The 15,698-nt window shown below is 43.8% G+C and overlaps 4 protein-coding genes and 2 pseudogenes across 4 annotated transcripts in view; 3 read left to right on the forward strand and 3 right to left on the reverse strand.

Annotated features, from left to right (window-relative positions):
• LOC125088868 (zinc finger protein 665-like) overlaps positions 1-15,698 on the reverse strand; it is a 577,134-nt gene that overhangs the window by 321,222 nt on the left and 240,214 nt on the right.
• LOC125088894 (L-lactate dehydrogenase A chain-like) overlaps positions 1-15,698 on the reverse strand; it is a 386,819-nt pseudogene that overhangs the window by 274,714 nt on the left and 96,407 nt on the right.
• LOC125088914 (KRAB domain-containing protein 5-like) overlaps positions 1-15,698 on the forward strand; it is a 664,001-nt gene that overhangs the window by 226,657 nt on the left and 421,646 nt on the right. The window lies entirely within an intron of this gene.
• LOC125089473 (zinc finger protein 345-like) overlaps positions 1-15,698 on the reverse strand; it is a 65,029-nt gene that overhangs the window by 38,146 nt on the left and 11,185 nt on the right. The window lies entirely within an intron of this gene.
• Positions 1,515-7,638, forward strand: LOC125088864 (clathrin heavy chain 1-like). Its single transcript, XM_047710439.1, has one exon. It carries the CDS (start codon positions 1,710-1,712, stop codon positions 6,735-6,737), a length of 5,028 nt encoding a protein of 1,675 aa, XP_047566395.1. The 5' UTR covers positions 1,515-1,709; the 3' UTR covers positions 6,738-7,638.
• LOC125089474 (L-lactate dehydrogenase A chain-like) lies at positions 7,133-9,924 on the forward strand (annotated as a pseudogene).

Genomic DNA, 15,698 nt, shown 5'->3' on the forward strand with positions numbered 1-15,698 from the left:
CAGAGAGAGAGGAAGGGAAGCAGTCTCCCCACTGAGCAGAGGCAAAAATGATCTACTGGGACTTCATCAAAATAAAAATCTTTTGCATAACAAAGGAAACAGTCACCAAAACCAAAAGACAATGGACAAAATGAGAGAAGATACCTGCAAATGAGGCTAGTATTCAAAATCTATTAAGAACTTATCAAACTTAACATCCAAAGGACAAAAAATCCAATTAATAAATGGGCAGAAAACATGAACAGACACTTCTGCAAAGAAGACATCCAGGCCATCTGGGTGGTTCAGTGGGTTGGGCCTCTGCCTTTGACTCAGGTCATGATCTCAGGGTCCTGGGATTGAGACCCATGTCAGGCTCTCTGCTCGGCAGGGAGCCTGCTTCCCCCTCTCTGTCTGCCTGCTGCTCTGCCTACTTGTGATCTCTGTCTGTCAAATGAATAAATAAAATCTTAAAAAAAAAGAAGAAGAAGAAGAAGAAGAAGAAGACAGCCAAACAGCCAACAGACACATGAAAAAGTGCTCAACCACTTGGCACCAGGGAAATAGTAATCAAAACCACAGTGAGATCCCACCTCACATTGGTCAGAATGACTAAAATTTACAAATCAGGAAACAACAGGTGTTGGTGGAGGATGCAAAGAAAGGGGAAGCTTCCTACACTGTTGGTGGGAATGCAAGGTGGTGCAGCCACTCTGGAAAACAGTGTGGAGGTTCCTCAAATAGTTGCAAATAGATCCACCCTACCACCCAGCAATCACACTCCTGGGTATTTACCCCAAAGATATGAACATAGTGATCTGAAGGGGAGGTCCAAAAATGAGTGCTGTGAATTGTGTAAGACTGAGAAATCACAGACCTGTACCCCTGAAACAAATGACATTATATGTTAATTTTTAAAAGGGAGAAAAAAATCTATAAACACTATCTAATCAGACAAATCCAATTTCAGAGGTATTCTAGAAAGTACCTGGCCAGTCCTCCGCACACCTATCATGTTCATAAAAACTGAGGAGACAGAGAATCTGACAGAATCTGACAGAGAGAAGAGGAGGTGGGAGACACATGTGGGCTACATGTAATGTGGTATTTTGGATTGGATCCTGGAAGAAGGGGAAAAAAAAGACATTTGTGTTAAAACTGATGAAGTAAGAATAAAGTCTACAATTCAACTTCTAATGTGGTGTTAGTGTTGGTTTCTTAGTTTTCCACAATGTACTATGGTAACCTAAGATGTTAACAATAGGGGAAACAGACTGAGTGGAAGATGGGAATTCTCTGTATGTTCTTTGCTAAACTGATTCCAAAGTAAAAAAATTACATTAAAGTTGCAACCCCGGCACCTGGGTGGTTCAGTCGGTTAAGTATCTGCCTTCTACTCAGGTCATGATCTCACAGTCCTGGGATCAAGCCCCTGGTTGGGCTCTTTGCTCAGCGGGGAGTCCGCTCCCTCTCCCTCTACTTATGTTCTCTCTCCCTCGGTCAAATTTTAAAAATCTTTTAAAAATAAGATTGCGGCTCTCCCGGACCCTGGAGCCTCCGCCCCCGACCCGAGCTCTTTCGTCTGCCTGCCAGTTTTCTGCGTCCCCGGAGAGTATCTTGCTGAGCCCAGCCTCCCCCCTCCCCCTTCTCCTCCTCTCCCTTGGAGAGCCCGGGCAGCTACTGCCCCGCAGCCCCAGTGACAGGAGGAGACCATACACCCCGACAGCGCCATGGCCCAGATTCTGCCAATTCGTTTTCAGGAGCATCTCCAGCTCCAGAACCTGGGTATAAATCCAGCAAACATTGGCTTCAGTACCCTAACTATGGAGTCAGACAAATTCATCTGCATTAGAGAGAAAGTAGGAGAGCAGGCCCAGGTGGTAATCATTGACATGAATGACCCAAGTAATCCAATTCGAAGGCCAATTTCTGCAGACAGCGCCATCATGAATCCAGCTAGCAAAGTAATTGCATTGAAAGCTGGGAAAACTCTTCAGATATTTAACATTGAAATGAAAAGTAAAATGAAGGCCCATACCATGACTGATGATGTCACCTTCTGGAAATGGATCTCTTTGAATACGGTTGCTCTTGTTACGGATAATGCAGTTTATCATTGGAGTATGGAAGGAGAGTCTCAGCCAGTGAAAATGTTTGATCGCCATTCTAGCCTTGCAGGGTGTCAGATTATCAATTATCGTACAGATGCAAAGCAAAAGTGGTTACTTCTGACTGGCATATCTGCACAGCAAAATCGTGTGGTGGGAGCTATGCAGTTGTATTCTGTAGATAGGAAAGTGTCTCAGCCCATTGAAGGACATGCGGCTAGCTTTGCGCAGTTTAAAATGGAAGGAAATGCAGAAGAATCAACGTTATTTTGTTTCGCAGTACGGGGTCAAGCTGGAGGGAAGTTACATATCATTGAAGTTGGCACACCACCTACAGGAAACCAGCCCTTTCCAAAGAAGGCAGTGGATGTTTTCTTCCCTCCAGAAGCACAAAATGACTTTCCTGTTGCAATGCAGATTAGTGAAAAGCATGATGTAGTGTTTTTAATTACTAAGTATGGCTATATCCACCTCTATGATCTTGAGACTGGTACCTGTATCTACATGAATAGAATCAGTGGAGAAACGATCTTTGTTACTGCACCTCATGAAGCTACAGCTGGAATAATTGGAGTCAACAGAAAGGGACAAGTTCTGTCAGTATGTGTGGAAGAAGAAAACATAATTCCTTATATCACCAATGTCCTACAAAATCCTGATTTGGCTCTGAGAATGGCTGTACGTAACAACTTAGCTGGTGCTGAAGAACTCTTTGCCCGGAAATTTAATGCTCTTTTTGCCCAGGGAAATTACTCAGAGGCAGCAAAGGTAGCTGCCAATGCACCAAAGGGAATCCTTCGTACCCCAGACACTATCCGTCGGTTCCAGAGTGTCCCAGCCCAGCCAGGTCAAACTTCTCCTCTACTTCAGTACTTTGGAATTCTTTTGGACCAGGGTCAGCTAAACAAATACGAATCCTTAGAACTGTGTAGGCCTGTACTTCAGCAAGGACGGAAACAGCTTTTGGAGAAATGGTTAAAAGAAGATAAGCTGGAATGCTCAGAAGAACTGGGTGACCTTGTGAAATCTGTGGACCCTACTTTGGCACTTAGTGTGTATCTGCGGGCTAATGTCCCAAATAAAGTCATTCAGTGCTTTGCAGAAACAGGTCAAGTCCAGAAGATTGTTTTATATGCGAAAAAAGTTGGATATACTCCAGACTGGATATTTTTGCTGAGGAATGTCATGCGTATCAGTCCAGATCAGGGACAGCAGTTTGCCCAAATGTTAGTTCAGGATGAAGAACCTCTTGCTGATATCACACAGATTGTGGATGTCTTTATGGAATACAATCTAATTCAGCAGTGTACAGCATTCTTGCTTGATGCCCTGAAGAATAACCGCCCATCTGAAGGTCCTTTACAGACACGGTTGCTTGAGATGAACCTTATGCATGCGCCTCAAGTTGCAGATGCTATTCTAGGGAATCAGATGTTCACGCATTATGACCGGGCTCATATTGCTCAGCTGTGTGAAAAGGCTGGTCTGCTGCAGCGTGCATTAGAACACTTCACTGATTTATATGACATAAAGCGTGCGGTTGTTCACACTCATCTTCTTAACCCTGAGTGGTTAGTGAATTACTTTGGGTCCTTATCAGTGGAAGACTCCCTAGAATGCCTCAGGGCCATGCTGTCTGCCAATATTCGTCAAAATCTGCAGATTTGTGTTCAGGTGGCTTCGAAATATCATGAGCAACTGTCAACTCAGTCTCTGATTGAACTTTTTGAATCTTTCAAGAGTTTTGAAGGTCTCTTTTATTTTCTGGGATCCATTGTTAACTTTAGTCAGGACCCAGATGTGCACTTTAAGTATATTCAGGCAGCTTGCAAGACTGGGCAGATCAAAGAAGTAGAAAGAATCTGCAGAGAAAGCAACTGCTATGATCCTGAGCGAGTCAAGAATTTTCTCAAGGAAGCAAAGCTAACAGATCAGTTACCACTTATCATTGTATGTGATCGATTTGACTTTGTCCATGATTTGGTGCTCTATTTATATAGAAATAATCTTCAAAAGTATATAGAGATATATGTACAGAAGGTGAATCCAAGTCGACTTCCTGTGGTTATTGGAGGATTGCTTGATGTTGATTGCTCTGAAGATGTCATTAAAAATTTAATTCTTGTTGTAAGAGGTCAATTCTCTACTGATGAGCTTGTTGCTGAGGTTGAAAAAAGAAACAGATTGAAACTGCTTCTGCCTTGGCTAGAGGCCAGAATTCATGAGGGCTGTGAGGAGCCTGCTACTCACAATGCATTAGCCAAAATCTACATAGACAGTAATAACAACCCAGAGAGATTTCTTCGTGAAAATCCTTATTATGACAGTCGCGTTGTTGGAAAATATTGTGAGAAGAGAGATCCACATCTGGCCTGTGTTGCTTATGAACGTGGCCAGTGTGATCTGGAACTTATTAATGTTTGTAATGAGAATTCCCTCTTCAAAAGTCTTTCCCGCTATTTGGTACGCCGAAAGGATCCAGAATTATGGGGTAGTGTGCTGCTGGAAAGCAATCCTTACAGGAGACCCCTAATTGACCAGGTTGTACAGACAGCCTTGTCTGAGACTCAGGACCCTGAAGAAGTGTCAGTAACTGTCAAGGCTTTTATGACTGCAGACCTTCCTAATGAACTCATTGAACTCCTGGAGAAAATTGTCCTTGATAACTCTGTATTCAGTGAACACAGGAATCTGCAAAACCTCCTCATCCTCACTGCAATCAAGGCTGACCGTACACGTGTTATGGAGTATATTAATCGCCTGGATAATTATGATGCCCCAGATATTGCCAATATTGCCATCTTCAATGAGCTGTTTGAAGAAGCATTTGCCATTTTCCGGAAATTTGATGTCAATACTTCAGCAGTTCAGGTCTTGATTGAACATATTGGAAATTTGGATCGGGCATATGAGTTTGCTGAACGCTGCAATGAACCTGCAGTCTGGAGTCAGCTTGCAAAAGCCCAGTTGCAGAAAGGAATGGTGAAGGAAGCCATTGATTCATATATCAAAGCAGATGATCCTTCATCCTACATGGAAGTTGTTCAAGCTGCCAATACTAGTGGAAACTGGGAAGAACTAGTGAAGTACTTGCAGATGGCCCGTAAGAAGGCTCGTGAGTCCTATGTGGAGACAGAATTGATATTTGCCCTGGCTAAAACAAATCGCCTTGCAGAGTTAGAAGAATTCATCAATGGGCCAAATAATGCTCATATCCAACAAGTTGGTGACCGTTGTTATGATGAAAAGATGTATGATGCTGCTAAACTATTGTATAATAATGTTTCCAATTTTGGACGCTTGGCATCTACCCTGGTTCATCTGGGTGAATATCAGGCAGCTGTTGATGGAGCTAGGAAAGCTAACAGTACTCGAACATGGAAAGAGGTCTGCTTCGCCTGTGTAGATGGCAAGGAGTTTCGTCTTGCTCAGATGTGTGGGCTTCATATAGTAGTACATGCAGATGAATTGGAGGAACTTATCAACTACTATCAGGATCGAGGCTACTTTGAAGAACTGATAACCATGTTGGAAGCAGCGCTGGGACTTGAGCGAGCTCATATGGGAATGTTTACCGAATTAGCTATTCTATATTCTAAATTTAAGCCACAGAAAATGAGGGAGCACCTGGAGCTGTTCTGGTCCAGAGTGAATATTCCTAAGGTGCTGAGAGCTGCAGAACAAGCTCATCTTTGGGCAGAACTGGTGTTTTTGTATGACAAGTACGAAGAATATGATAATGCCATAATTACTATGATGAACCATCCAACTGATGCATGGAAGGAAGGGCAGTTCAAAGATATCATTACCAAGGTTGCCAATGTAGAACTATACTACAGAGCAATACAGTTCTACTTAGAATTCAAGCCTCTGTTGCTAAATGATTTGCTGATGGTGCTGTCTCCACGGTTGGATCATACTCGTGCTGTCAATTATTTCAGCAAGGTTAAACAGCTACCGCTGGTGAAACCATATTTGCGTTCAGTTCAAAACCACAATAACAAATCTGTGAATGAATCACTGAACAACCTCTTCATTACAGAAGAAGATTATCAGGCTCTGCGAACATCAATAGATGCTTATGACAACTTTGACAATATCTCACTTGCTCAACGTTTGGAAAAACATGAACTCATTGAGTTCAGAAGAATTGCTGCTTATCTCTTCAAAGGCAACAATCGTTGGAAACAGAGTGTAGAGCTGTGCAAGAAAGATAGCCTGTACAAGGATGCAATGCAGTATGCCTCTGAGTCTAAAGATACGGAGTTGGCTGAAGAACTCCTACAGTGGTTTTTGCAGGAAGAAAAAAGAGAGTGCTTTGGAGCTTGTCTTTTTACCTGTTATGATCTTTTAAGGCCAGATGTTGTCCTGGAAACTGCATGGAGGCACAATATCATGGATTTTGCCATGCCCTATTTCATCCAGGTCATGAAGGAATACTTGACAAAGGTGGATAAATTAGATGCTTCAGAGTCACTGAGAAAAGAAGAAGAACAAGCTACAGAGACGCAACCTATTGTTTATGGTCAGCCCCAGTTGATGCTGACAGCGGGACCCAGTGTTGCAGTCCCTCCCCAGGCACCTTTTGGCTATGGTTATACTGCACCACCCTATGGGCAGCCACAGCCTGGCTTTGGGTACAGCATGTGAGACAGAAAGCTGATCCTGTAGTCGCATATTTTCTTACTGAAACATCGTCTCTACTGCTTCTCAGTTTATAACGGGAAAACAGGCACATGTTCTTGTAACCTTTATTTCATGAAGGACTACTTTGTTTCTAACTATAAACTCAGATCACCTGTGTTAAAAGTTTATTTCACATTCCGCATCATTTTAGAATTTATTTTCAAAGGGGAATAGTTTCAATGTTTTATTCACTTGGGCTTTTTTTTTTTCTTCCCCCTCATACTTTGAAGAACTGCTTAATACTCAATCTGTTGTGAAGAATCTGATTTGCACTCTGTAGTGTTTAAAGAGAAAAAAACTCTAATATTGATTCTCTTAAATTTAGTGTATGTAAACAGCTTTCGATATGTATTGTCTAAATGCATTTAAATCTCTTAAAAGCTACAGCAAAAATATTGGTATGTGACCATGTAAGACTGTCAATGCCAACAAAGACAACACTAATCAGCATATCCTACATTGGATTGCAGTGCTCTCCAAATTATTTGAAAAATGCATTACAGACAACCTGCCTGACTTTTAAATGAGCATAAAAGGCCCTCTAACCTATGCAGGATTCCTCATTATGCATATAGAAAATGCTAGTGTGTTTTTGCTCACTTCATATGTAACAGGTGCCCTTATGTTGTGCTGTATCCTGTGCTTTTTCTGTGGGACCATTCCATTCAGGAACAAAGCGCACCATGATTCCAATCTGTGTGTATTTACTAACCCTTCCCTGAGGTTTGTGTATGTTGGATATTGTGGTGTTTTAGATCACTGAGTGTACAGAAGAGAGAATTCAAACAAAATATTGCTGTTCTTCAGTTTTGTTTGTGGAATTTGAAATTACTCAAATTTAAAATAAATTACTGGACTGTGGAAATAAAAAAAAAAAAAAATAATAATAAAGTTGCAACCCCTATAATTTAATTTATTCACAGATATCTACATTCAATTATGTGTGAGTTGATATCTACTATTTCTTTCAAATGTGTCCATTTGCTCTGGTGGGTGATTTCAAAAGCAGGAAAATTCATTAAACTAAACAGACTCAACAGATTCATGTCTCTGGTCTCCAAATTGCTGCTCCTTTACTAATCCAAGCTTGATGAAGACTTTCTTTATAAGCTTGTCTCCTCAAATTGGATGCAGACACCCACCCTAAAATCTGCTTCTTAGCAACCAGCCAGTTGGCCCCAATACCTAACCCAGAACAATCTACCCTCTGCAGATCCTAAAGCTTGATTCATTTTTTATCACAGACATAAAACATTTATTTAATATTTGCTTTCCACCTCTACCCTTTGAAAACATCAGCTAACATATCCTCCTGCAAGATTCTCCTTCATCCCCTGGAGTTCACAATTCCAATGTTCAACTGAAAACATTTTTAATATGTTCATCTTTCTCCACACACATGTTTTCTTATTTCAAACACCTACCATTCTCTAAGGATGTAAGTCACAATTTGCACAACCTGGATGTCATTGTCCTTCACAACTAAAACCTAATTTTCCCCCAGCTTTACCTCAGGCCACTTGCATCCCAATACAGAACCCAGAACCCTCTACCCTGAATTCTCTGAATGGTCATCCCACATGTTATTCCTTTGAAAGGCACTGGCCTATCTAGGAAGAAGTAGAGAGCCCCTCCCCCTCCAAAAAAAGGCACTGGCCTTACTATAACATGGCCAGTAAATCTTGAGAAAACTTGGTATCTCACATTAAAAATTACATATCGGAGCCTCGCGGTTCCACTTAAGGCCCCTCCCGCACTCAGCTCCCAGTGTCGGAGCGGCTGCCGCCAAGTCCGGATCCAGTCTCGCATGGCAGCCTTTTCCGTAGAACACCAAAAATTGTCTCTGGCAAAGACTATAATGTGACTGCAAACTCCAAGCTGGTTATTATCACAGCTGGGGCACGTCAGCAAGAGGGAGAAAGCCGTCTTAATTTGGTCCAGCATAACGTGAACATCTTTAAGTTCATCATTCCTAATGTCGTCAAATAAAGCCCAAACTGGAAGTTGCTTGTTGTTTCCAATCCAGTGGATATCTTGACCGATGTGACTTGGAACATAAGTGGCTTTCCCAAAAACCGTGTTATTGGAAGTGATTGCAAACTGGATTCAGCTTGGTTCCGTTACCTAATGGGGGAAAGGCTGGGAGTTCACCCATTAAGCTGTCACGGGTGGATCCTCGGGGAGCATGGAGATTCCGGTGGGCCTGTATGGAGTGGAGTAAACATTGCTGGTGTGTCTCTGAAGAATCTGCACCTTGACTTAGGCACTGATGCGGATAAGGAACAGTGAAAAGAGGTTCACAGACAGGTGGTTGACAGTGCCTATGAGGTGATCAAACTGAAAGGCTACACTTCCTGGGCCACTGGACTGTCTGTGGCAGATTTGGCAGAAAGTATAATGAAGAATCTTAGGCGGGCGCATCCAATTTCCACCATGATTAAGGGACTCTATGGAGTAAAAGATGATGTCTTCTTCAGTGTTCCTTGTGTCTTGGGACAGAATGGAATTTCAGATGCTGTGAAGGTGACTTTAACTCCTGGGGAAGAGGCCCGTTGGAAGAAGAGTGCAGATACACTCAGGGGATCCAAAAGGAGCTGCAGTTTTAAAGTTTTCTAATGTACCACTTCACTGTCTAGACTATGACAGGGTTTTAGTTGGAGGTTGTGTACATTGTCCTTATTATCTGATCTGTTACTTAAGTAATATCAAAATTGTCTAAGGAAAAAACATCAGTTTCCTAAAGTTCTAAATAGGAATGGCTCACCAAGCCCTGCAGCTGTACCCTAATGCTGGATGATACTTGCCTTTGTAGTCCTAAATGGGTTCATCTCCGAGGCACCACTGCCAATGTTGCATATGCTGCAGTTGCTCTGCAAACCACATGAGTATTTTCTGTGTGTTCTATGACTTCTGGTTCCTTCACCCGACACCCAACATGCCTAGTCCATCTTTTCCAGTCAGTCACAACCTGGGCTCCAACGTATAAATTAATTATTGCATGTATTTTGCATAACTGTTCCAAAGGATCTTACTTCGTGTACCATGTATGTCAGAATATAGAGCACATTGCCATATAATGTAAAAAGACCATGCAACCAACTAAGTGTCATACCAACTAAAATACCAAATAAAATTTGAACAGTGACTTTTTTTTTGGAAAAAAAAATTACATATCCAAAGACATTTCCAGTATCTCCACAGTATTTCAAGAATGTTTTGTTCATTGGATTCTGAATTTCTCCACTACAGCCAATTATAAAATGCAATTACATAAGTACTTTCATAATAATTACACAGAATTTCATTTACAAGTGGCCATTAGTCACTATTGTTGTAGCAGAAATTTCTGTCTTATTCAAAACTTGATATAAAATGAGACCAACTGTAATTTTGCTGAAGATTCCTTGAAGAATGAGTGTATAAGCAGCTGAACACAGTGCAAACCAGATAGTTTATATTTTTCTGATGAGATGAGGGAATTGTGTATTTCTTCTCCGGCACACAGAAAAGAGTCTGGATACACAGTGGTCGTGACTCAAAGAACAAAGGGGCAGACAGTTGGATTTTTGCTATTAAGAATCAAGATTGGGCTCCTGGGTGGCTCAGTGGGTTAAAGCCTCTGCCTTCAGCTCAGGTCAGGATCTCAGAGTCCTGGGATCAAGCCTCGCATCTGGCTCTCTGCTCGGTGGAGAGCCTGCTTCCCCCCCTCTCTCTGCCTGCCTCTGTGCCTACTAGTGATCTCTCTCTGTCAAATAAATAAATAAACTCTTTTTTTTTTAAGAAAAATCAAGATTGGGGTGCCTGTCTGGCTCAGTTAGTGGAGCATCCAACTCTTGATCTTGGGGTTGTGAGTTCAAGCCCTTTGTTGGATACAGAGACTACTAAAACAAAAATAAAGACTCAGACCTAGGCAGTGTGCAAAGTGAAGCAAATCAGAGAAAGACAAATACCATAGGATTTCATTTATATGTGGAGTCTAAAAAACAAAAGAAACACACAAAAAACCAGAACTCTTAAATGTAGAGAACAAATGGGTGCTTGCCAGAGAGAAATGGTGGGGTGATGTATGAAACAGGTGAAGGGGATTAACACGTACAAACTCCCAGTTATAAAATAAATAAGTCAATATGGGAAACATAGTCAATAATACTGTAATTAACATTGTATGGTGAGTAAATTTATCATGGTGAGCACTGAGCAACATATAGAATTGACAAATCACTATGCTGTACACCTGAAATTAATATAACATTGTATGTCCACTAAACTTCAATAATAAATGTTTAAAAAAAAAAGAATTGGGACCAGTTCTCCATCAGTTTGCCTTATATGTTCCAACTGTTTTCATGCTTTTGTACCTTCCTCATATATTTTCATTGTTTGAGGACAGTTGATCATTTTTAAAAAAATATTTTATCTATTTATTTGACAGAGAAAGATTAGAAGTAGGCAGAGAGGCAGTCAGAGGTGCGGGGGGAAGCAGGCTCCCTGCCGAGCAGAGACCCCGATATAGGGATCAATCCCAGGACCCCAAGATCATGACCTGAGCTGAAGGCAGAGGCTTAGCCCACTGAGTCACCCAGGCACCCTGAGAGTTGGTCATTTTAAAGATAATCAACATGCCGGGGTGCCTGGGTGGCTCAGGGGGTTAAGCCGCTGCCTTCAGCGCAGGTCATGATCTCGGGGTCCTGGAATCGAGTCCCGCATCAGGCTCTCTGCTCAGCGGGGAGCCTGCTTCCCTCTCTCTCTCTCTCTCTCTCTGCCTGCCTCTCCATCTACTTGTGATCTCTCTCTGTCAAATAAATAAATAAAATCTTTAACAACAAAAAAAAAGATAATCAACATGCCAATATCTCACCAGATTGTCAGGAAATCTTATGAAAGATTTTGAAACAAGTGAGAAATTTGAAACCTGTGAAAGAACTTGGTTTCCTTTCAGGGTAATGCTGGCATCCTAGGATTGGTGTTATTGGTGCATGTTTCCCTCTGATGATTGGGATGAATCACAAACTCATTAGTTTTTATCTTTGCTGAAATAGCTTATGATAGTTCTCTACAATAAAATATTTGTATTTAAGTACTGTTTCTTCTTACACTTTTGGTAAACGATGTGTTTTGGTTTTTTAAAGTAAGCTCTACACCCAATGTGGGCTCAAAATCATGACCCTGAGACCAAGAGTTGCACGCTCTACCCACTGAGCCAGCCAGGTGCCCCCAAGAAATACTCTTTATTCCACTTGAACACACACATAGTGAAGCTGCCTTGGCCCCTCCAGTCAATCTAGAAGTCTTTAAACTATAGCAAACACTCTTAGCCTCTGTGATTGATTATCTTATCTTTGAATATCTATAGATCATATATTCTTTCCTAGAAACAGCAGAACACCTCTGCGCTTCACCAAACAGAAACCAGACCCGCTGTGTAATCTCTAGGTACTAAGGAACCAGACTCCTGACACCATTGCACAAACCCTGGGGCATAAGGAACCAGACACCCTTGTACAAATTCTAAGCACTGAGATAACATCTGTAGCTGGTGTCATCGGAGTCTGTCTTCTCTCTAGGTGGCCAGATTCCTGAATCAAGCTCAAATTCCTTTCCAATCATTACTCGTCTCTTAGAGAACACCTGGGTAGCTCAGCGAGGTAAGCCTCCAACTCTTGATCATAGCTCAGGTCCTGATAGCAGGGCCTTGAGTTCAAGGCCCACGTTGCCCCCCCATGCTGGGTGTGGAGTATACTTTAAAAAAAAAAGAAACAAAAACTCATGTCTTGTCCCTTGGGTATTGGCCTTTTGAGCCATGGGAACCTGGACTTTGGATTCTGTAACAAAATATCTATCAAATGTGGGATTACAGTAGGGCAAAAAAAAAAAAAAAATTCAGCGAACTGAAAAAAAAAAAAAAAGATATCACCCAACTATTTCAAGATACATGGATTTATGGCTCACCTCCAGCATATAATATATAGATCAACACACTGTTGATACATGAACCAAGTAACTAGTACCTATTTTCAAGGGTTTTTTAAATTGATTTTTTAAAAAGATTTATTTATTTAGGTATTTGTTAGAGAGAGAGAGAGAGAGAGAGAGAGCACAAGCAGGCAGAGGCAGAGAGAGAAGCAAGCTGCCCAACCAGCAGTGAGCCCAATGTGGGACTTGATCCCAGGAGCCTGGGATCAGAACGGGAACCGAAGCAGTGGCTTAACCAGCTGAGCCACCCAAACATCCCTAAATTGATTGTTTAGAAAAGATTTCTTCACATATTTTAGAGAGAGCCTGTGTGCGTTGAGGGAGGGGCAGAGGGAGAGAATATCAAGCAGACTCCCCGCTGAGGACCGAGCCCTAGGAGGGGCTCAATCTTAGGACCCATGACATCACGACCTGAGCTGAAATCAGAAGTCCCACACTCAACCCACTGAGCCACCCAGGAGCCCCTATTTGATGGTTTAAAGCAATAGATTCGTAACCTAAACCATCAGATTCCTGTCCACCCACCCACCCATCCTTGTCCTTTGAAAGCTGCTGGATCTGAACCCTCTGGTTGCTCAGCTGCCGGGCAGGTGGTGAAGAACGGAAGCTGTGTTCTGGTGGAAGTGGGTAGAAAGCTGCACGTTCTGCACAGGCGCGGTATGCCTGACCCTTCCAGCTCGTGTACCCTGGACAGACAGCTCCAGTCTTCCATCACCTAAATAAGCCATTCTACCTGTCTGGGCTGCAGGTACAGGTCCGGGGGGAGCCACGGTCGACTCAGATCCCCGCCGAGGTCCCAGCGCCCCCTCTCGTCTCCACCTGCTAGCAGAGGCAGCTTCAGACTCAAACCTTTCCCGCCTAGTAAGAGGAAAACATCTCAGCTTCCAGCCTAAGTGTCCACAGCACAGTAAGCTTTTACCCTGAACGGTTGGAAACGTTTACTGTAGAAGAGTCAGGAGGCATTGCTAGGGGCTCCGCGCGATGCCGGAGCAGCACAAACGGACCCAAACCAGAAGACCAAGCTCAGTCTGGCAGATGGGGCGGGGCGCACGGGAAGCCGACTCCCCGCCCACTCGTAGACCCCGCCCCCGCCCCCGCTGCGGACCCGCCCCGTGCCCCTCCCAGCACTGCCGTGGCGTATTTCCGGCAGACCCGGAAGCGGAACCGGAGGAGTGTCGGTCTCCCTGTAGACGGTCCCTTTGCTTCCGCTTCAGGCTGTAGCGCGGCGGCCCTCAGTCGGCCAAGGTCCATACGTGGGTGCGGGGGTGGTAGGATGCTAAAGGCCCCTGTGTCCTCCGGTGATGAACCCGGACGTCGCTGCGACCCGATCCCAGGGCTGGGTTTCGCATCGGTTGCCGGTAAAATCCCTGGGAGGCCGTCCCTGCTCCCTCTCCAGCTCTGGCGTGGGGACACCACCTGCCTCTTCGTTTCTCTGCTTGGTACCCTTGGCTCACCTTCCTCACGCACCCGGTGCCGTGTGAAAGTCCCCACTAGTGGCCCGATGCCCCTCGCGGGGGCGCCCCCTGCCCGGTGTCCTCCCTGATGCTGGGCTTCTGCGCACCTCACCTTGTCTTGAGGCCCCACCCCCACAGCATCGTGAAGGGCCCCTTTCGCCTGGGCTTCTGCTCACTGTTGCTACCCCTGCAGAAGGTGACAAGCTCGTGTCCCGTGACAAGTCGTGTTTGTTCCGTCCCCAGGCTCATCCCATGCAGGGGATGTGCTAGTCGTGCTGTGGCTCGGGGGCAGCTGTGCAACAGCCGCTTGATGTAAGAAAGATGTTAGGGCCTGAAGTGACGGCCACGAAAGAATTCTTGAGACGTCTTAGTGCGAAAAGGTGGTTTTATTACAGCACCAGGACAGGACCCTTGGGCAGAAAGAGTTGCACTGGGGTCATGAGCGGTGGCCCATTATATACTTTCAAGTTGGGAGGGGGTTAGGGACAGCGTAAGTCTCTAAGGAATTTCGGAAACAAGGTTTCCAGGATCTTGAGGGGGCTAGCTGTTAGGGGAAGGTCATTTATTACCTCTAATAAAACCTTGGTCGTGAGACCCTTCCGGTGTATATTAGTGGGTCATATGCTTGGAGGATGATTGCCAACACATATCTTGGTGGGGGACGGGGTGGGGGGGGGGGGTGTACGTTAGAACTACAGGAAAATTCTAAAGGAGTTTTTACATGTTAAAGGAGATGTGCAGGATCCAGGGGGTTGGGTTAGGATTGCCTTTTGCCCTTAGCAAAGAATTAGCATCAAGGCAGCTGAGTTCCTAGAGGAATGTCACTGCCTGTTTGAAGGACTTGTCATTGGGCTGTAGACAGTAAGGGCATTTAATAATTTCTCTTCTGCCTCTGTTTCCCACATCACAGTGGAGGGCTGGGATCTGCATCTTTTGGAGTCCCAAACAGACCAGGTTCTGCCATTCCCGCTGACAAAACTCAAAGGCAGAGAAACCAGTGGTGGTGAAAGGAAAAAGGGATTTGCTTTGGGGAGGCAGACAGTGGGAAGACAGCAGAGTAGCCTCTCAAAGACTGTTCTCCAAGTACTGAAAATACTCCCAGGTTTCTAAGGAAAATGTAGGACAAAGGTGGGTGGATGAGTAGTAGTGCAGGTAGGCAGTGGAAGTCAAAGCGATGGCATCTGTGAATCAATCATTGGTGGGGAATGGCTGGCCATTCTTAACTGCTTGAGGGCATGGTTTCAGTTTCCCTCAGGATGATTTGCTCTCAGGATCTTCCATGTGAGCTGAGACTCGAGCTGGGAAGAAGAACCCAACCAGAAAGTTTGAGGTCAAAATGGAGGCACCGGAAGGTGTGTACAGCCCCAGTGCCCCACTGGAAAGAGTATTTCCCATACAAGGGTTTTGGTTGTTTTTTGTTTTTGTTTTTGTTTTGTTTTGTTTTTGTTTTGTTTTGTTTTTGTTTTGTTTTGTTTTGTTTTTGGGTTTGCTTTATTTT

This window comes from Lutra lutra, chromosome 17 (assembly GCF_902655055.1).
Source record: "Lutra lutra chromosome 17, mLutLut1.2, whole genome shotgun sequence".
Classification (NCBI taxonomy): domain Eukaryota; kingdom Metazoa; phylum Chordata; class Mammalia; order Carnivora; family Mustelidae; genus Lutra; species Lutra lutra.

Excerpts from the sequence above, each read along its gene's own strand:
- LOC125088864 (XM_047710439.1), top strand. The coding sequence starts at position 1,710 with ATGGCCCAGATTCTGCCAATTCGTTTTCAGGAGCATCTCCAGCTCCAG.